General features: G+C 38.0%; 1 protein-coding gene across 5 annotated transcripts in view; it reads right to left on the reverse strand.

Moving 5' to 3' along the window:
* Positions 1-22,160, reverse strand: part of PDE10A (phosphodiesterase 10A) — a 293,855-nt gene that overhangs the window by 155,688 nt on the left and 116,007 nt on the right. For all 5 annotated transcript variants that reach the window (XM_047734525.1, XM_047734526.1, XM_047734528.1 and 2 more), the window contains exon 2: positions 16,183-16,311. In XM_047734525.1, coding sequence (XP_047590481.1) covers positions 16,183-16,311 — 129 coding nt within the window. The remainder of the gene's footprint in view (positions 1-16,182; positions 16,312-22,160) is intronic.

Below are 22,160 nucleotides of genomic sequence, written 5' to 3' on the forward strand. Positions count from 1 at the left end.
ACCAGGGAGGGAGATAAACCAAAAAGACTCTTAATCTCAGGAAACAAACTGAGGGTTGCTGGAGGGGTGGGGTGTAAAAGGGATGGGGTGGCTGGGTTATGGATTTTGGGGAGGGTATGTGCTATGGTGAGTGCTGTGAATTGTGTAAGACTGATGATTCACAGACCTGTACTCTTGAAACAAATAATACATTATATGTTATTTAAAAATAATAAAAATAAAATAAAAAGTGAGATCACACAGTATTTGCCTTTTTCTGTTTGACTTACAACATTTAGCATAATGTCCTTGGGGTCCATCCATATTGCCACAAGTGGCAGTATTTCTTCCTTTTTTTGTGGCTGAATAATATTCCACTGTATACATACACCAAATCTTCTTTATCTATTCATGTGTTAATGGACACTTCACTTGTCTTGGCTCTTCTGAATAACCACGCGATGAAAATAAAGGTGCAGACATTTCTTCAACGTGGTGCTGTCCTTTCCCCCAGATATATTCTCAGCAGAGCAACTGCTGGATGGTAGCGCAGTTCTATTTTTAACTCTCTGAGGAGCCTCCATACTGTCTTCCACAGAGGCTGCTCAAGGATTCCTTTTTCTCCACATGCTAGCAAACGAATTATCTCATCTTTTTAAAAATTTTATTAAGTATTTTAATTCCAGCGTAGTGAACATACAGTGTTCATATGAGTCTAGGTTGTACAATATAGTGATTCAACATTTTCCTACAACACCGTGTGCTCATCATGACAACTGCCCTCCTTCATCCCCATCACCTGTTCACCCCATCCCCCACCCACCTCCCCTCCACTGACCCTCTGTTTTTTATAGTTCAGAGTATGTTTGTTTGTTTCTTTGTTTCTTCCCTTTGTTTCTTCAATTCCACATATCAGTGAGATCATATGGTATTTGTCTTTCTCTTATTTTGCTGAGTATATAAAATTCACTACACACACACACACACACACACACACACACACACCCCACATCTTTATCCAGTCATCTATCCATGGACACTAGGGCTGCTTCCATAATTTGGCTATTGTTGGTAATGCTGCAATAAACATAGGGGTGCATGTATCCCTTTGAATTTTTTTGTATTCTTTGAGTACTCAGTAGTGCAACTACCTGATCGTAGCATAGTTTTACTTTTAAGTTTCTTTTTTTTTTTTTTAAAGATTTTTATTTATTTGACAGACAGATCACAAGTAGGCAGAGAGGCAGGCACAGAGAGGAGGAGGAGGCAGGCTCCCTGCTGAGCAGAGAGCCCGATGCGAGGCTCGATCCCAGGACCCTGGGATCTTGACCTGAGCCGAAAGCAGAGGCTTTAACCACTGAGCCACCCAGTCGCTCTACTTTTAAGTTTCTGATAAACCTCCACACTGTTTTCCACAGCAGCTGCACTGGTTTGCATTCCCACCGACAGCACAAAACGGTTCCTCTTTCTCCACATCTTTGCCAACACTTGTTTGTTTTTGATTTTAGCCATTCTGACAGATACCAGGTAATATCTCATTGAAGTTTTGATTTGTATTTCCCCTGATGATCAGTGGTGCTGAACATCTTTTCAAGTGCCTGTTGGAAATCTGCATGTCTTTTTTGGGAAAATGTCTGTTCATGTCTTCTGCCCAATTTTAAATTGGATTATTTGTTTTGGAAGTGTTGAGTTCTGTAAATTTTTTTAAAATATATTTTGGGTACTATCCCTTTACTGGATATGTCATTTGCACATATCTTCTCCCATTCAAGTAGGCTGCCTTTTAGTTTTGTTATTTCCTTTGCTGTGCAGAAGCTTTCTGTTTTAATGTAGTGCCGACGGTTTATATCTGCTTTATTTCCCTAGAATCCAGAAAAATGTGGCTACAGCTGATGTCAGACCTCACTGCCTATGTTCTCTTCTAGGATTTTTATGCTTTCTGGTCTCACGTTTAGGTCTTTAATCCATTTTGAGTTTATTCCTTGTTTATGGTGTAAGAACGTGATCCAGTTTTCCCCGTACCATTTGTTAGGAGACTGGCCTCTTCCGGTTGGGTATTGTTCCATGCTTTGTCAAAGACTCACTGACATTCAGTTGTGGGTTCATTTCCGGGCTCTGTCCTGTTCTATTGATCCTTGTGTCTATTTTTGTGCCAGTGCCATACTATATAGATTGCTATACCTTTGTAATATAACTTAAAGCCTGGAATTGTGATACCTCTGACTTTTTCAAGACTGTTCTGGTAATTTGGTTTTTTTGTGGTTCCATATGAATTTTAAGATAATTTTTGTTCTAGTTCTGTGGGAAATGCTATTGGTATTTTGGGGGGGATTACATTAAATCTGCAGATTGCTTTTAACATTAACAACATTTGTTCTTCCAATCCATGAACACAGGATGTCTTTCCATTTCTTTGTGTCATCTTTAGTTTTTCTCATCAATGTTTTGGTTTTCAGAGTATAGAACTTTCACCTCTTTGGTTAGGTTTATTCCTATGTGTCTTACTATCTTTGGTGCAACTGCAAATGGGATTGTTTTCTTAATCTCTTTTTCTGCTGCTTCATTATTAGCATATAGAAATGCAAGATTTCTGAATATTGATTTTCTATCCTGCACCTTTCCTGAATTCCTTTATCAGTTTTACTAGTTGTTTTGTGGTGCCTCTCATATCATCGGCAAACAGTAAAAGTTTTACTCTTCCTTACCAATTTGGATGCTTTTTCTTTCTTTTTGTTCTCTCATTGCCATGGCTAGGGCTTCCAGCATTATGTTGAATAAACGTGGTGAGAGTGGACATACCTTTCCCTGATTAGAAGGAAAGCTCTCAGTTTTTCACCACCGAGTATGAAGTCAAGCTCTGGGTTTTTATATATGGCCTTTATTATGTTGAGGCATATTCCCTCTAAACCTACTTTTCTGAGGGTTTTTTTTAATCATGAACGGGTGTTGCACTTTGTCAAATGTTTTTTCTGCATTTATTGAAATGTTCATATATTTTTTTGTCCTCCCATTTATGTGATATATGATATTGCTTGATTTATAAATACTGAACCACCCTTGCATCCTGGCAACAAATCCCACTTGATTGTGGTGAATGATATTTTTAGTGTATTGTTGGACTCCATTTGCTAATACTTCGTTGACGATTTTTGCATTTATGCTCATCAGAAATATTGGCCTTTAGTTCTTTCTCGTGGTGTCTCTTTTCTGGCTTTGGTATCAGGGTAATGCAGGCCCTGAAGAAGGAATTTGGAATTTTTCCCCCCTCTTCCATTTTTTGGGATAGTTTGAGAAAAATAGACATTACTCTCTATTCATGTTTGGTAGAATTTACCATTTGGTCTTGAACTTTCATTTGCTGGCAATTTTTGATACCGATTCAATTTCACTGCTGCTAATTGGTCTGCTCAAGGTTTCTATTTCTTCCTGATTCAATTTTGGAAGGTTAAGGGTTTCTAGAATTCTGTCCACTTCTTCTAGGTTCTCCAACTTGTTGCATATAATTTTTCATAATATCCTCCTATAATCCCGTGTATTTCTGTGCCATCAGTTATTTTTCCACTTTCATTTTCGGTTTTGTTTATTTGAGCCCTCTTTTTTCTTCAATGAATGGCTAAAGGTTTATCAATTTTGTTGATCTTTTCAAAAAACCAGCTCCTGGTTTTACTGATCTGTTATACTCCCTTTTTTTTTTAGTTTCTTTCTTTTTCTTTTTTTTTTTTTTTTAAGATTTTATGTATTTATTTGACAGAGAAATCACAAGTAGGCAGAGAGGCAGGCGGAGGGGGAGGAGGAAGCAGGCTCCCTGCTGAGCAGAGAGTCCGATGCGGGGCTCGATCCCAGGACCCAGAGATCATGACCCGAGCCGAAGGCAGAGGCTTTAACCCACTGAGCCCCTCAGGTGCCCCAAGTTCTATTTTGTTTATTTCTGCTCTAATCTTTACTAATTCCCTCCTTCTAGTAGGTTTGGGGGTTTCTTTGTTCTTTTTCTACCTCCTTTAGGTATGAGATTGTTTGAGATTCTATGAACTTCCTTCCCAGACCCAGTTTTGCAGCATCCTTATCTTTTGTCTTTCTTGATCCTAGCACTCTGATAGGCAATATCTGATACCTTAATGTCGTGACTTTCATTTCCCTAAGTGGTGATGTTGAGTAACTTTTCATGTACCTGTTGGCCATTCCTATATTCATTGGAAAAAATGCCTACTTAAGTTTTTTGCCCATTTTTAGTTGAATTATTGTTTAATGTTCTTGTTTTAGGCTTTAGTTTTTGTTTGTTTTGTTTTTGCTACTGAGTTATATGAATTCCTTATATATTTTGGATAATAACCCCATATCAGATAGATGGTTTTCCAATTCCATAGGTTGTCTTTTCACTGTAGATTTTTTCTTTTGATGTGCAAAAGCTTTTTAGCTTAATGTAGTCCCATTTATTTGTTTGCTCTTTTTACTGTGCTTTATGTGTCCTATCCAATAAATTGTTGCAAAGACCCATGTCAAAGACCTTTTATCCTGTTTTCTTCTAGAAGGATTATGGTTTCCGGTCTGACATTGATATCTCTGACGCATTTTGAGTTAATTTTTGTGAATTGCGTAAGACAGAGGTCAAATTCATTCCTGTACATGAACATGTCCAATTTTCTCAGCACCATTTAATGAACAGACTATCTTTCCTCCACTTCGTATAATTGACTCCCGTCGTCATGTATCAGTTGGTCGGACATGCTTATTTATTTCTGGGCTCTAATTCTGCTCTTTTGGCCTATTTGTCTGTTTTTTTAAGCCAGTACCATACTGCTTTGATTAACAGATCCTGAAAGCAGAAAGTGTGATTCCTCCTGCTCTATTCTTCGCCGGGACTGCTTTCGGTATTTACACTCTTTTGTGGCTCTATATAAATTTTAGGATAGTTTTTTCCACTTCTGTGACAACGTGCCACTGGAGTCTTCCTAGGAATTGCACTAAATCTACGAATGGCTTTGGTAGTTCTGACATTTTAACATTAATTTTTCCAACCTGTGAATACAGGATACCTCTCCATTTACTTGTGCTTTCTTCAATTTCTTTCATCCATGTCCTCTAGTTTTCAGACTAGCAAACTTCCTTGAGTAAAAGTATTCCTAAGTATTGTGTTCCTAATGTATTCCTAATTTTGTTTTTGATACTACTGTAAATGAAACCTTGTTCTTCTTTATCAGATAATTTATTGTTTGTATATAGAAATAGTGATGATTTTTGTATGTTAATTTTATATCCTGCAACTACACTGAATTCACTGATAGGACCTAACAATTTTTTGGTGGAGGTCTTTAGGACCTTCCATATGTAAAATCATGTCATCTGCAAATAGTCATTTTACTTCCTTGTTTCCAATTCTGACACCTTTCTTTTTCTCTTTCTTGCTTGACACTCAGGCTAGGACTTTCAGAACCATGTCAACTAGGAGTCAAAGAGCGATGAGAGTGGGCACCCTTCTCTCATTCCCGATCTTAGGGGAAATGCTTTCAACCTTAGCATGTTATATAATTTATGTAGGGGGGAGACTGGATAAAGCTGGTCAAAACTTACAAACGTCGAATTATAAGACAAATAAGTACTGAGGATATAATGTACAACAAGGTGACTATAGTCAACATTGCCATACGGCAAAGCTGAAAATCACTAAGAGAATAAATCTTAAGACCTCTTACTCTTTTTTGCCCCCGTCAGAAACAGTAAGTTCCATTACAACTGATTTCATGCCCAATACTTAACACATGCTAAACACATACTAGATAGTTGGCAAATTTTAGTGAAATGAATTTTAAACCTAAAATGATGACTCTGGGACAGAAATTGAGCTGTGTACTTTTCTAGACTCCATTTCAACCACCACCTTCCTATGCAACAATCTAAATGACAAATGATAACATTATGAGGGGAGAAGCAAAATGCAGAAAAAAGCCAATAAGGGATTAGTGAATATACACTGTTTATTATCCGTTGCAATGGAAAAGTAGACAAACAAGCAGAGGATAATGGTTTAAACTGAATCAGAATTACTGAAAGCTGGGAAAAACCTTCTATACAAGAAAAACTCCAGAAGCTTCTGTAAATGTTTACTCTATTTTTTAGTTTAAAAAGCAACATAAGAATATAAACTTCCCCATAAATTCCCCAAATCCATAAAAAAACACAAAAAAAGAGACATGAAATTTCTATGTGCAAATATAATTTCCATATCTGAACAAAACAATTTCAAGGATAGAAAGTACCCAAAATGAAGTTCCAGTAAATCACTTCAATGATGTGTTGTTTTTTTCCTTATTCATGATATACATTAACAGTTAACACATAATTTATTAGTGTCCTTCTAACACTGCTTGCTTTGGCAAAGTAATTCATGCCCCATTATTTAAAATCCCACCATATTATAAATATCGGCACAGAAACTAGCTGTTATATACTAAGCAGATAAATCTATTTAATCTGCATTTCCAGGCTGCATATAGCATGTTTAGGGGGGATGATTTTAATCTCACTAATTCTAGGTATGAAATACTTAATAGTTTTATTTGAATGAAAATTGTTCCACCTCTATAATCATGGGAAGGTAAAAAATATGCAGTAACTACATTCTGTGAGTAACAAAAAAATTCATGTATTTGTTGAAAATCTTTAAGGCAATTAATAGTACCAATATTTTCCTTACTAATTATGTGGCATATATAAGTTCACTAATAGTGATATGATTTGCTACTCATACTTCTTAAATGATCTGGGTTCAATCATACCAAACAGCTTTCCTTTAGAATATGAGTATTACAGTTACATTTGGGGGATTTTTTAAAACTTTAAAAAAAATTTTTAATAAACATATAATGTATTATTACCCCAGGGGTACAGGTCTGTGAATTGCCAGGTTTACACACTTCACAGCACTCACCATAGCACTTACCCTCCCCAATGTCCATAACCCCACCACCCTCTCCCTACTCCCCCACCATCCCCCCTCAGTTTGTTTTGTGACATTAAGAGTCTCTTATGGTTTGTCTCCCTCCCAATCCCATCTTGTTTCATTTATTCTTCTCCTATCCCTCAAAGCCCCCACATTGCATCTCCACTTCCTCATATCAGGGAGATCATATGATAGTTGTCTTTCTCCAATTGACTTATTTCGCTAAGCATAATACCCTCTAGTTCCATCCACGTCATCACAAATGGCAAGATTTCATTTCTTTTGATGGCTGCATAGTATTCCATTGTATATATATACACCACATCTTCTTTATCCATTCATCTGTTGTCGGACATCTAGGTTCTTTCCATAGTTTGGCTATTGTAGACATTGCTGCTATAAACATCCGGGTGTACGTGCCCCTTTGGATCACTACATTTGTATCTTTAGAGTAAATACCCAGTAGTGCAATGCTGGGTCATAAGGTAGCTCTATTTTCAACTTTTTGAGGAACCTCCATGCTGTTTTCCAGAGTGGTTGTACCAGCTTGCATTCTCACCAAGAGTGTAGGAGGGTTTCCCTTACTCTGCATCCTCACCAGCATCTGTCATTTCCTGACTTGTTAATTTTAGCTATTCTGACTCGTGTGAGGTGGTATTTCATTGTGGTTTTGATTTGTATTTCCCTGATGCCGAGTGATGTGGAGCACTTTTTCATGTGTCTGTTGGCCATGTGGATGTCTTCTTTGCAGAAATGTCTGTTCATGTCCTCCGCCCATTTCTTGATTGGATTATTTGTTCTTTGGGTGTTGAGTTTGCTAAGCTCTTTATAGATTTTGGATACTAGCCTTTTATCTGATATGTCGTTTGCAAATATCTTCTCCCATTCTATAAGCTGTCTTTTGGTTTTGTTGACCTTTTTTTGCTGTGCAAAAGCTTTTGATCTTGATGAGGTCCCAACAGTTCATTTTTACCCTTGCTTCCCTTGCCTTTGGCAATGTTCCTAGGAAGAAGTTATTGCGGCTGAGGTCGAAGAGATTGCTACCTGTGTTCTCCTCAAGGATTTTGATGGATTCCTTTCTCACACTGAGGTCCTTCATCCATTTTGAGTCTTTTTTCATGTGTGGTGTAAGGAAATGATCCACTTTCATTTTTCTGCATGTGGCTGTCCAATTTTCCCAGCTCCATTTGTTGAAGAGGTGGTCTTTTTTCCATTGGACATTCTTTCCTGCTTTGTTGAAGATTAGTTGACCATAGAGTTGAGGGTCTATTTCTGGGCTCTCTATTCTGTTCCACTGATCTGTGTGTCTGGTTTTGTGCCAGTACCATACTGTCTTGATGATGACGGCTTTGTAATAGAGCTTGAAGCCTGGAATTGTGATGCCACCAACTTTGGCTTTCTTTTTCAATATTCCTTTGCTTGTTCGAGGTCTTTTCCATTTCCATATAAATTTTAGGATTATTTGTTCCATTTCTTTGAAAAAAATGGATGGGATTTTGATAGGGATTGCATTAAATGTGTAGAGTGCTTTCGGTAGCATAGACATTTTCACAATATTTGTTCTTCCAATCCATGGGCATGGAACATTTTCCCATTTCTTTGTGTCTTCCTCAATTTCTTTCATGAGTACTTTATAGTTTTCTGGGTATAGATTCTTTGCCTCTTTGGTTAGGTTTATTCCTAGGTATCTTATAGTTTTGGGTGCAATTGTAAATGGGATGGACTCCTTAATTTCTCTTTCTTCTGTCTTGTTGTTGGTGTAGAGAAATGCAACTGATTTCTGTGCACTGATTTTATATCCTGACACTCTACTGAATTCCTGTACAAGTTCTAGCAGATTTGGAAAGGAGTCTTTTGGGTTTTCCACACATAGTATCATATCATCTGCAAAGAGTGATAGTTTGACTTCTTCTTTGCCGATTTGGATGCCTTTAATTTCTTTTTGTTGTCTGATGGCTGAGGCTAGGACTTTAATACTATGTTGAATAGCAGTGGTGGTAATGGACATCCCTGCGTGTTCTTGACTTTAGTGGAAGAGCTCTCAGTTTTTCTCCACTGAGGATGATATTTGCGGTGGCTTTTTCATAGATGGCTTTGGTAATATTGAGGTATGTGCACTCTATCCCCACACTTTGAAGAGTTTTGATCAGGAAAGGATGCTTTACTTTGTACTTTTTTTTTCTTTTTGTACTTTTTCAGCATCTATTGAGAGTACCATTTGGTTCTTGTTCTTTCTTTTATTAATGCATTTTATCACATTGATTGATTTGTGGATGTTGAATCAAACTTGCAGCCCTGGAATAAATCCCACTTGGTCATGGTGAATAATCATTTTAATGTACTGTTGGATCCTCTTGGCTAGTATTTTGGTGAGAATTTTCGCATCTGTGTTCATCAAGGATATCGGTCTGTAATTCTCTTTTTTGATGGGATCCTTTTCTGGTTTGGGGATCAAGGTGATGCTGGCCTCATAAAATCTATTTTTTGGAACAGTTTCAGAATAGGAATTAATTCTTCTTTAAATGTTTGGTAAAATTCCCCTGGGAAGCCATCTGGCCCTGGGCTCTTGTTTGTTTGGAGATTTTTGATGACTGTTTCAATCCCCTTACTGGTTATGGGTCTGTTCAGGTTTTCTATTTCTTCCTGATTCAGTTGTGGTAGTTTATATGTCTCTAGGAATGCATGCATTTCTTCCAGATTGTCAAATTTATTGGCACAGAGTTGCTCATAATATTTTCTTATAATTGTATTTCTTTGGTGTTGGTTGCGATCTTTCCTCTTTCATTCATTATTTTATTTATTTGGGTCCATTCTCTCTCTCTCTTTTTTTTTTTTTTTTGATAAGTCTGACCAAGGGTTTATCAATCTTATTAATTCTTTCAAAGAACCAACTCTTAGTTTCATTGATTTCTTTTATTGTTTGTTTTTTTTTGTTTTGTTTTTTTTCTATTTCATTGATTTCTGCTCTGATTTTTATTATTTCTCTTCTCCTGCTGAGTTTAGGCTTTGTTGTTCTTTCTCCAGCTCCTTTAGGTGTAGGGTTAGGTTGTATATTTGAGACCTTTCTTGTTTCTTGAGAAAGGCTTGTATTGCTATACATTTTCCTCTCAGGACCGCATTTGCTGTGTCCCACAGATTTTGAACCATTGTGTTTTCATTATTTGTTTCCATGAATTTTTTCAGTTCTTCTTTAATTTCCTGGTTGACCCATTCATTCTTTAGAAGGATGCTCTTTAGTCTCCATGTATTTGGGTTCTTTCCAAATTTTCTCTTGTGACTGAGTTCTAGCTTCAGAGCCTTGTGGTCTGAAAATATGCAGGGAATGATCCCAATCTTTTGATACTGGTTGAGACCGGATTTATGACCCAGGATGTGATCTATTCTGGAGAATGTTCCATGTGCACTAGGAAAAGAATGTGTATTCTGTTGCTTTGGGATGGAATGTTCTGAATATATGTGATGTCCATCTGGTCCAGTGTGTCATTTAAGGCCTTTATTTCCTTGTTGATCTTTTGCTTGGATGATCTGTCCATTTCAGTGAGAGGAGTGTTAAAGTCCCCTACTATTATTGTATAATTGTCGATGTGTTTCTTTGATTTTGTTATTAATTGGTTTATATAGTTGGCTGCTCCCATGTTAGGGGCACAGATATTTAAAATTGTTAGATCTTCTTGTTGGACAGACCCTTTGAGTATGATATAGTGTCCATCCTCCTCTCTTATTATAGTTTTTGGCTTAAAATCTAATTGATCTGATCTAAGGATTGCCACCCCACCTTTTTTCTCATGTCCATTAGCATGGTAAATTTTTTTCCAGCCCCTCAGTTTAAATCTGGAGGTGTCTTTGGGTCTAAAATGAGTTTCTTGTCGACAGCATATTGATGGGTTTTGTTTTTTTTATCCATTCTGATACCCTGTGTCTTTTGATTGGGGCATTTAGCCCATTAATATTCAGGGTAAGTATTGAGAGATATGAATTTAGTGCCATTGCACTGCCTGTAAGGTGACTGTTATTGTGTATTGTCTCTGTTCCTTTCTGATCTACTACTTTTAGGGTCTCTCTTTGCTTAGAGGAACCCTTTCAATATTTCCTATAGAGTTGGTTTGGTGTTTGCAAATTCTTTCAGTTTTTTTGTTTGTCTTGGAGGCTTTTTATCTCTCCTTCTATTTTCAATGATAGCCTAGCTGGATATAGTATTCTTGGCTGCATGTTTTTCTCGTTTAGTGCTCTGAATATATCATGCCAGTTCTTTCTGGCCTGCCAGGTCTCTGTGGATAAGTCCGCTACCAATCTAATATTTTTACCATTGTATGTTATAGACTTTTTGTTCTGGGATGACTTCAGGATTTTCTCTTTGTCGCTAAGACTTGTAAATTTTACTATTAGATGGCGGGGTGTGGACCTATTCTTATTGATCTTGAGGGAGGTTCTCTGCACCTCCTGGATTTTGATGCTTGTTTCCTCTGCCATATTAGGGAAATTCTCTCCAATAATTCTCTCCAATATACCTTCTGCTCCCCTCTCTCTCTCTTCTTCTTCTGGAATCCCAATTATTCTAATGTTGTTTCATCTTATGGTATCACTTATCTCTCGAAATCTCCTGAATTCTCCCCTTGTGGTCCAGTAGTTGTTTGTCTCTCTTTTGCTCAGCTTCTTTATTCTCAGCCATTTGGTCTTCTATATCACTTATTCTCTCTTCTGCCTCATTATCCCAGCAGTAAGAGCCTCCATTTTTGATTGCACGTTATTAATAGCTTTTTTTATTTCAACTTGGTTAGATTGTACTTCTCCAGAAAGTAATTTTATTTCTCTGGAGAGGGTTTCTCTAATATCTTCCATGCCTTTTTCGAGCCTGGCTTGAACCTTGAGAATCGTCATTCTGAACTCTAGATCTGACATATTACCAATGTCCATACTGATTAGGTCCCTAGCCTTCGGTACTGTTTCTTGTTCTTTTTTTTTTGTGGTGAGTTATTCTGCCTTGTCATTTTGTCCAGCATTTGGGGGATTTTTAAACAAAATCCATGTATTTTAAATATTATTCTAATATGAGAAGATGCCAAATATAGTCATATTGACTTCCAATGTTCTCACTTCTTCATGCACCCCTTCTGATATTACCACCATTCTCAACTAACAGTTTTTTACATTAGAAGGCAAAAGGGGACATGGCTGATAGTCAAGGTAATTCATGTTTCTTCCTGAACATAAATGAAATACTGAAATGGTGTTAGGGATGTAAAACTCTATTCCATCTTAGAATGTTACTACATCATTCATCACCTCCTAATATTTATTTATTAATTTTATATTCATACCTTAATACTTTTGTAGATGTTAAATAGGTTAGTAATCTGAGCCTTGTCATTGTAATCTGGGCCTGTCAAATGTAGCTTGCATAAAAATCAACATAAAATATAAAACTTATTAGAACAATTCATGACCTAGACAATTTTTTTCATCCTGAGGTTTTTCCCAAATGGAAGTATGGCTGTGAATGTGACCACAACCCTTCCAGGGAATATTTACATGCTCTCTAAAAGAGAACATCAGGTCACAAAAGAAACAAGCACTACCTCCAATTCACAAACATCACTTGAAAATCAAATTGTTTAGAATTCAGGATCAGAGGTCCACCTTTAAAAGGCAATTTGCCTCGCAACCACAGGTAGAACTTCATGTGTTTAAAATGCAAGCAGTATACAAGCAATAAAATTAAGCCAAAAACAGTAACAGTAAAGACTGCAGAAATATAAATCTCTGAAGACATGTGGTGGATCATCTCTCCCCAACCCCTTTCTCTGTCAACACGATGCAGAGTGGTCAACTGTGATGTGGATCCCCCACAGCCCACTATGGCTCCGAGACTCCAGCCTGCACCATGCTCAACCTCACCACCAGACTCACTAGAAAGAAGCAAAAACTTACTAGTCTTTTCTTCTACTTGTTCAACTGCAAGCTCCTCAGAAACATAACCATCTAGTGCCTCAACCGTGCTTCACACATAGTTTGCCGGGTAAGTGAAAAGACAAGGTACTGTGAGGGATTTAAAAATATGTATTATATAATCCCTTCCCTCATGAAGCTTTTAAATGAGTAGTGGGGAGACAGTAAGAGTGTACGAGTAGTTCTGGTATCGGGCACGATATGAAAACCCAGGACAGTGACAAACAGAGGTTCACCTGGAGGTTGACAATCCAACTTCCTTCCTTTGTTTTATTTGTTCACTCAGAAATGTTTATAGACACCTTCCCCCCACCCTGCCGCCACACAACCAGAGTGCTGCTGGTAAGGGATACAAACACAGCCACGGAGTTGCTGTCTGGGGACTTCGAACAACTAGATGCTGGACCTCCAGCAATCTTTCAGCTCCCCTTGGTGCAAATGAACTCGGCTCCCTAGTCTTCACTTGTCATCATCAGATGTAAAGGGTCAATATATGTGAAATTCCTTGGAAATGACAACTGTTTTACGGTCACAGAATACTGATGCGTTGTAAACATTGCCACATTTTAACTAAAATACGCCACACATTCTCCATCTCTTCAGCATTTGCCTCTGTGCACTAAGCGAGTAGGTGCTCAATAAAAAACCTAAATGAATGAAGAAAAACTAGCTATTTAAACAGTATGAAGTCATCATTAAAAGATTTACTTGCAAGCAGTATGAAAGCTGGTCATTTTAAAAGCAAACATAATTTTGTAACATAATCATCTTAGTCAATTGTTTAAAAAAAATCTGACTTTTCAAACATAATCTTTCTCTAAGCAGAATACACCTTTACATGCTTTCCCCCATAGTATAGATCATTTCCACATGAGGCTGGTTTATCAGTGATTAAAAAATAAATAAAACACGCATTTAGTGAGTACTTACAGTGTATAAAGCACTGTGCTTTTCCTTGGTTCATTTTCTTTTACTAAACTGACACAAAATGAAATAATCTTGATAGGCCTGTCCCACTCATTTCCAACTAACTATTCTCCCAGAACTTCTAACTGTCACACTTTGTTCCTGAGTCCACCAGGGAGATGGAAACAGTTCCAAGAACCCTGTCCACAAAAATGTCCTCCTGCAAAACATTTTCAATGAAGCAATTTGCAAAGAGAATCAGGCCTAGTTGAGAACACAAAATTTAAAAAAACCACTGAGGAGGAGGGAGCAAGGGAAAAGAATCAAATTGCTTTTTTAACTGACCACTATCTTAATCCATAATTACATAAATTAAATAAAGATATTTAGCTGGCTTTCTGTATTTCAAAGAAAACTGGGCCATGCCATTCACACAAGACTCGTGCCACACCTCATTCCTGCACGTCTGCCAGGGCCGCACTACAGAATCGCACCAAACATAACAAAGTGGGCGTCTTGAGACACATGCTCATGACAAACTCCGGGGGAGCAAGGGGTGGGAGGGTCCCCCCAGGCCGTAGCACAAGAATGAAAGACTCCTGTCTGGACCTCCCCTGTAAGCTGCCTGCATCCTTGGGCACGGAGGATGGGTTCCACTGCATCTGCACGACTAGATGGGAAGCCCCAATTCACACCTCATTCAACCTCTCTCTGTTCCTGATGCCAGCCATAGTCTGTAGCCCCCCTCGGAGCCACCAGCAAGATCATCTCCCTCCCATGACAATCTTTATCTGGATAACCGAGCATTGAGCATTGCTTCAGTTACACTCCGCTATCCTCAATAATCACGCAGCTTCTGAGTGTATGTACTCAACAGCTGAAGGTGTTATTTGAGTAACTAACATAGAAAACAGATTTGAAAGATAAGTAATGACACATTCGAATATTTATAAAAAAATCTAAGAGTTAACTGTCATTGTAACACTAAAACAGTATGTGAAACTGTTTGTTTTCTAGGACCCATCCGCAGTTCCCTATCTCCCAAATACCATGCGGTCCGACAGCACGTGATTATCCGTCATTATCCATCAAGCTGACACGTGCATCTTCACGCGATGTGCCTCAAGCACAACACAGTCATACTTTGGAAAGTGTCAAATGTCTCAGATTGTTCTAAAATGTTTGAGGACTGTAATAGCTGAGAGATGCCATGTCAAGCTCGGTGTTTAATACTAAACATGATGGTTGTTTAGAAAAGAATACATCTCTCTGGCCTATTTATATTTCTCTCTCCTTCTCCCTTCCACCACCTCAATCCGTACACACATGTGCGCGTACACACACACACACACACACACACATGCACATGTACTTTATTTTAAGTGGGTGTGAGAAGCCCAGTGAGGGGCTCAAACACAGGACCCTGAGATCAAGACCCGAGATGAGATCGAGAGTCGGACGTCTAACCAGCTGAGCCACCCAGATGTCCCTACATGTACATTAAAATCTGATTTGTGCTTTGATGCCAAAAGCTCTCTCCTGCAAAGGTTTATCTCTTTAATATAAAAATTATGTCAGAAAATCACAGAAACTTTGAAAACTGGAAGAAAATCCGCTCCAAGCAGCATACTAGTACTATGGTTCTAACAGCATAAAATTTTAATAGTGATCATTTTTAAACTACTGACATTTTTAAACTTTATAGCATTTTGTTACACTAAATAAATTTCCAGAAAAACAGCATGTATTTCTGTTTTCAACATGAAAGTTCTTCGTGTAGTTAAAATCATGCAACGTAAATTTCTACTTTAAGAATATTCATAGAAATAAGAAGTCCTAGTTAGCCAAATATAAGTTCATTTAAAATTAAAATTACACTACACTATTCAAATCCAACCAAACCAATGTATTAATACATCTTCAACTTGGGGGGAAATTTATTTCACTTCATATCCCCTTTAGGCCTACATTTCTCTTTTATAAATATAACAGCATCTTAGGTTCGAGCGTGAACAAAACAACTAACGCAAAGTCAGCAGTTCTTTACCTACGGTGTCCACAAAAAAATTGTTTAAAGACTTCATTTGCAAAATGTAGTAATATAAATATATTTCTGAAATATAAAGAACCCTTGTATAATCATTAATAACAACCATTAAATAAAATCAAGTCTAATACTGACTGAATTTTTCAATATGGTCATGTCTACTTTCTCAAGAGTTCTTTGCAAGTTTTTTTGAGTCAAGTATCTTATCTATTTCCCCTCATTCTAACTTATTTTATCTTTTTAAACAGAATAAAACTTTTACAGAATTAAAATGCTAATTTTATCAACTTTGTATGTTACTTTCCATTAGTTTTCTTGTGACTATAAACTAGAAAATGACCTGCACTCAAATTGAATGAGATCTTACCTTCGGGTTTGTTGTTTTTCCGCTTCAGCCATTTTTCTACAGTCTCTGTGCTAACACTTTCAGATACAAACTCGTCTAACACCTGGGGATGGAGAGAAAGATACGCCTTCACTTTTTCATCTGTCAAACCTGTAAAAGAATTAGAAAAAATAAAATTAATCTAAATGACACCTCCATAAGCACCAGAAATACAGAAAAACGACACATTATGCTAAGATTGATTTAAGATATAAGACAAAGGTAAAGATGTATATACACACAATGAAATATTATTCACTCACGAAAAGGACTAAGTTCAGATATACACTTTACAACACAGAGGAACCTCGAAAACAATATGGCAAGTGAAAAAGGCCAGACACAAAGGACAATTATTGCATGATTCCACTTACATGAAATATCTAGAACAGGCAACCACATAGAGACAGTAGTAGATTTAGGACTTACGAGGAGCTGAGGGAGGGGAGCATGGGGAATTATGACTTATTAGGTACAAAATTCTGTTTTGGGTGAAAGCCAAGTTTTAGAAGTGGACAGAGGTAATGGTTATAGTACATGTGGTGAGTATAATTACTGCCACTAAATTATACACTTGAAACGGTTAAAATGGCAAAATTAATATTATGTTATTTTGCCACTATGAAAAAAAGAGCAACAAAGACAAAGTTTAAACCTTTAGCAATTTTGAACTGCAGATGTTGTATCATGTGACACAGCTGTTTTCCAAGAGCAAATCTTAGTGCTGTCCTGGAGCCAATGGTGCACTCCAGTGGGGTAGAGGCAAGCTCTACAAAGTAGTTAGATCTTCCTGTAAATAGTCACCATGGCTTCAACTCACCAGGATAAGTGAAACTCCTAGCCAGATAAGCAAACAGGAAAATGTGTGCTGGTACATTTTAGGTGCTAAAGCAATGTTTACTGAATAGATTCTTTTTTTTTTTTTTTTAAGATTTTATTTATTTATTTGACAGACAGAAATCACAAGTAGGCAGAGAGGCAGACAGAGAGAGAGGAGGAAGCAGGCTCCCTGCTGAGCAGAGAGCCCGATGTGGGACTCGATCCCAGGACCCTGAGATCATGACCTGAGCCGAAGGCAGCGGCTTAACCCACTGAGCCACCCAGGTGCCCCCTACTGAATAGATTCTTATCTTTCATTGTTTACAGCACAAATTCTCCTTTCTTTCAGGGGCACTGAACCCAATGATATAATTAGTACTCAGATCCGAGCAATCAACATTCGTTCCTTGGTATTCCATGTATGTAGTCAGTTTCACTGAAATAACTTTTTGGTCTAGTAACAACTGTTGAATATACATAGGAGTTTCAAACAAAGTACTGTGACATATTTTCCTGTTAAACATATAATATTATATGTTTTGAAATTAGTACTCATATTGGCATGCCATTCACTGAACAACTCCAAATCACGAACAGGCGATCAATAATAATTACTCTGTGATAGCAATTATTTTTACTATTATATCCCCTCCGTGAATTATATCAGTCAATTACTACCATCCTTCGGGATAGTCAGGTAAAAGAGGAGGTAGAAAATCTGTCCTTTCAGAGACAGAAAAGAAGAAAAGGAAGCATATCTTTATGACTCCAGGGAACAGGCTGCATGTTCCCACCACCAGACAAGCCACAGAATTAACATGTGTTAATTAATTCTGCTGGGGACTAGAGTCACAACTGTTATGATTCCTCAACAGAATGGTACAGTTGAGAAGACAAATAATTTTTTTTCAATGAACTCATTACTTCCACAATCAATGTAAACTACAGACAGATAAGGATATACAATTACATAGTTGTATTAGATAAAAGAAAACTAAGACCCCTGTCTGTGCTCACATGGCCGAAGAGCTCCAGTGATGTAAACTTCCATTTGAGAAATTCTAGAAGGTGCTGAAGATGAAAGCCTGAGTAAAGTAAGAGAGTGCTCCTGACAGAGTAGATGACCGTCCTCAGAAACGAAAGGCACGGGATACTGAAGTAACTAATAGCTGTCTTGACCTCAGGAAGACAGACAATGCGGATTTCACCTTCCCCTCAACCATGTCCTTCAGTCTTTCATAGCGGTGCATAGCGGACATTGGATACCGTCTTAAAACTTCATCACTTTTGCAATACAACACTGTACTGTTCTTACCCTAAATTCCATTTTGCCCTTTACCTCTGCTTTCTCTTTAGTAATCTATAATGATGGCAGCAAAATCTGAATCAGGAATAGCAATATATTTTTGATCTCCAGTCCTCAGATATTCTTCCCTCTTGACTCAAACCTAAATGAGTCATATCTGTCCCACTTCCTCCCAAAGTGATTTCAACTCTCAGCTCTATTCTCTCTGTGACCAGTACTCTTCATTTTCCCAGAGACCCAGGCCGGAAATATAAAGTTGTAACTGACTCATCCCCCCATCATCTCATTTCATCGTAGTGCACAAATATGCAAGTCCTGTTTGCCATATTACATATCAGATTAAAGGACTTGTATCTAAAATATATGAAGAACACTTAAAACTCAACAAGAAGAAGATAACAGACCAAGTAAAAAGGAGTCAAAGATCTGAACAGACATTTCATCAAAGATAGAGATATGATATATAAGCACAAGAAAAGATGTTCATCTGTCATTACTGAACTGAAGTTAAAACAAAAATTAGACTCTACTACATACCTATTAGAATGGCTAAAATCTGAAAACTGACTGTCGATTTTGGCAAGGGTATGGAGCACCAAAAATTCTCACTCGCTGCTAATAGGAATGCAAAATGGCAGTCACTTTGGACTGTCTGGCAGTTCCTAATAAAGCTAACTAGAATCTTACTGTATGACCTAGAAATCACACTACTAAGTACTTACTCAACTGACTTGAGGACTTATGTGCACACAAAAATCTGCGTGTCAATGTTCACAGGAGCTTTACTCACTGCCGTCCAAAACCGAAAAGTACCAAAGCAGCCTTGCAACAGGCAAGGGGAGACAGGAATGCAGGGAAATCCGTACAATTATGTATTACTTGGCAATAAAGAGAAATAAGCTAACAAGGGGTGCCTGGGTGGCTCAGTCTGCTAAGCCTCTGCCTTTGGCTCAGGTCATGATCCCAGGGTCTTGGGATCGAGCCCCGCATGGGGTTCTCTGCTCAGCAGGGAGCCTGCTTGTGATCTCTGTCTGTCAAATAAATAAATAAAATCTTAATAAAAGAAATAAAATAAAAAAGAGAGAGAAAGGAGTTAAGCCCTGAAAAACATGATTAGGCTTAAATGCATATTGCTAAGTTCACAAAGCAAGTATGAAAAGGCTGTATATTATATAATTGTAATTATACAACATTCTGGTAAAGCCAAAACTATAGTGAGAGAGTAAAAATATCGTCAGCTGCTAGATGCCTGAGGGGAAGGGAGAAAGACTGACTGAATGAAAGACTGAAAGAGTGCATATGTTAGGGTGGTGAACCGATCCCATACGATACCGTAATGGTGAATGAGTGACATCATGTGTTTGCCAAAACCCACAGACGCTATAAAATTTTAAGAAACCGTTTAGAAAGTCAGGCTATCCCAGAATGGAAGGCAGGTTATGAAAAAGAATCTAAACGTATGACAAATATACAAAACAACATCCCTGAGGGGGCTGGGGGGTAAGGTGCTGACCGGAGTAAGCTTAGAAATGAGTGGCGGGACGCCTGGGTGGCTCATTTGGTTGGACGACTGCCTTCGGCTCAGGTCATGATCCTGGAGTCCCCGGGATCGAGTCCCGCATCGGGCTCCCGGCTACGCGGGGAGTCTGCTTCTCTCTCTGACCTTCTCCTCACTCATGCTCTCTCTCACTGTCTCTCTCAAATAAATAAATAAATAAATCTTTAAAAAAAAAAAAAAAAAGAAATGAGTGGAATCTGTATAGCTGGAAGCAATCACTGCACTCTAGTCAACAAAGTTGTCTCACGGCAGGTAGAGTTTAACAATTCTCACATCACTATTCATGTACAGTGAAGCTGAACAATTAAATAAATAGACGGTGGGAACAAGGCTTCTCAGTGGTAGAGTTGGAGGTTAGAGATAAACAAAAGGAGTCTAGAAAAGTCGACAGGGTAACAGATGAGAGTCTGACACGTCCATATGAACTCATATTTAGCTGAATACAGATACGGACGGCTACCGGGAGATAGACTCCGTACAGGCTCAGGTCAGTACACACAGTCATCTCCCTGCTTGTTAGCAGAGAGGACCTACAAGCAACAACACACCAGGACCAGCTGCCGGACTCTGATACCACTATCCAGTAAAAGGAACCTCAGCTGCGTCGAGAAATGGGGGAGTCTAGAACAAGTCCACAAAATATATGATGAGCTCGGAGCATCTTATTTCCATAAAAGAAGGGTTACGTGTGTCTACATGTGAAACACACAAAATGATGGGATATGCCAAAAGGATACAAAAGTTGATTGAAGGCTCTCCCAATGATTCACACCCGGAACCATCTGAGTAACAAAATAAAGCAGTTTTGGATAATACTCCAAAAAATAAAATAATATCCATGCTATGGTTCCGATGTAGGTGTCCTGCCCCTCCATATTCATATGTTAAACTCCTAATTCCCAAAAGTGATGGCATTACTAGGTAGAGCCTCTGGGGAAGCTTAAATGGTTAGGGGGGAACCCACATCAGGGCTTTATAGAGAGGCTCCGGAGATTTCCTAGACCCTCTGCCACGTGAGGATATAAAAGTCCATGACCTAAAAGAAGGCCCTCACCCAAGTAAGCAAGTGCAATGCCCTTAGACCTCCCACCCTCAGAAATGCGAGAAATAAACGCCCTTGTTGACGCCACCCAGCCTGCAGTATTTTGTGACAGCAGCCTGAGTGGACTAAAGTAATCCAGGAGTCCTTCCTGATGTAGATAAAGGCCTGAATAAATAAACAGAGAAGAACAAATATCCCACACAGAAGAATTCCAAATAATGTATGTAGATACTCTGCCCTCCAAGAGGCAGAGCATAACTCCCCACTCCTTGATACTTACTTTGTATAAATTAACCAAAATTAAATTTTTAAAGATCAATTCAATCATAAATGAGTTATCATGTCTAAGTAAATTTCTAGACTAAGAAATAATAATAACAACAATTAAATCCTGGATTTAAGTATGTGGAAGAGAATGAAATGCCAAATACACCATTTTGGTTGTAAACTCCATTTAGAATTCCAAAGAGTATCAAATAGATTTATATCTCAAATGTCTCAAAAGATCTAAGTATTATTCTCTTCCCAAATTACCATTCATACTTCAAGAAAATCACGACCCCCTTCAATGGGAGAATGATAGGAAGAGGCATTCTGACCTGGTGATTAAAAATACAGGCAAAAGTTAGATCCTCATCTCACCTACTGACCTGGGCATGTACCTGGGCAAAGAGCCTCATCTCTCTCAGCCTGGCTTCTTGTTTGTATGGGAATGAGACCTGAACTATAGGAATAGCACTATCTATCACAGGGTCATTAGAATAGTTCAGTAAGGTAATCCATAGACAGCATTTTCTACCTGTATGAAGCCAAGACTAGAATTTGTTTAGAGGCTCAAATCATAGTTCTGTAACTTTCACTTCTTTAAAACTCCAAACTTTCTAATACTTCCATTTTTTAAGCCTTTTAAAAAGGTTTAATTTTTAAGTAATCTCTTTACACAACATGGGGCTCCAACTCACAACCCCAAGATCAAGAGTTTCACACTCCACCAACTGAGCCAGGTGCCCCTAAAACTTCCATTTTCATTTTAGCACCTAATGTATGCTCAGTGTCCTCAGTCATCAAAAGCAATCTCTCTCACTTTTTTAGTAACATGTTGTTCACTTTTACTTCCTATTAACATCCACTTTTGCAAAGAACCTTTGGGCCAATACAGGATAAACCCAGAATAAGACACTGAAATAACAATGATCCACACTCTTGGAAAATGGTACATGTATGGATGACAAAAC

Source organism: Lutra lutra, chromosome 6 (assembly GCF_902655055.1).
Source record: "Lutra lutra chromosome 6, mLutLut1.2, whole genome shotgun sequence".
In the NCBI taxonomy this organism is placed as follows: domain Eukaryota; kingdom Metazoa; phylum Chordata; class Mammalia; order Carnivora; family Mustelidae; genus Lutra; species Lutra lutra.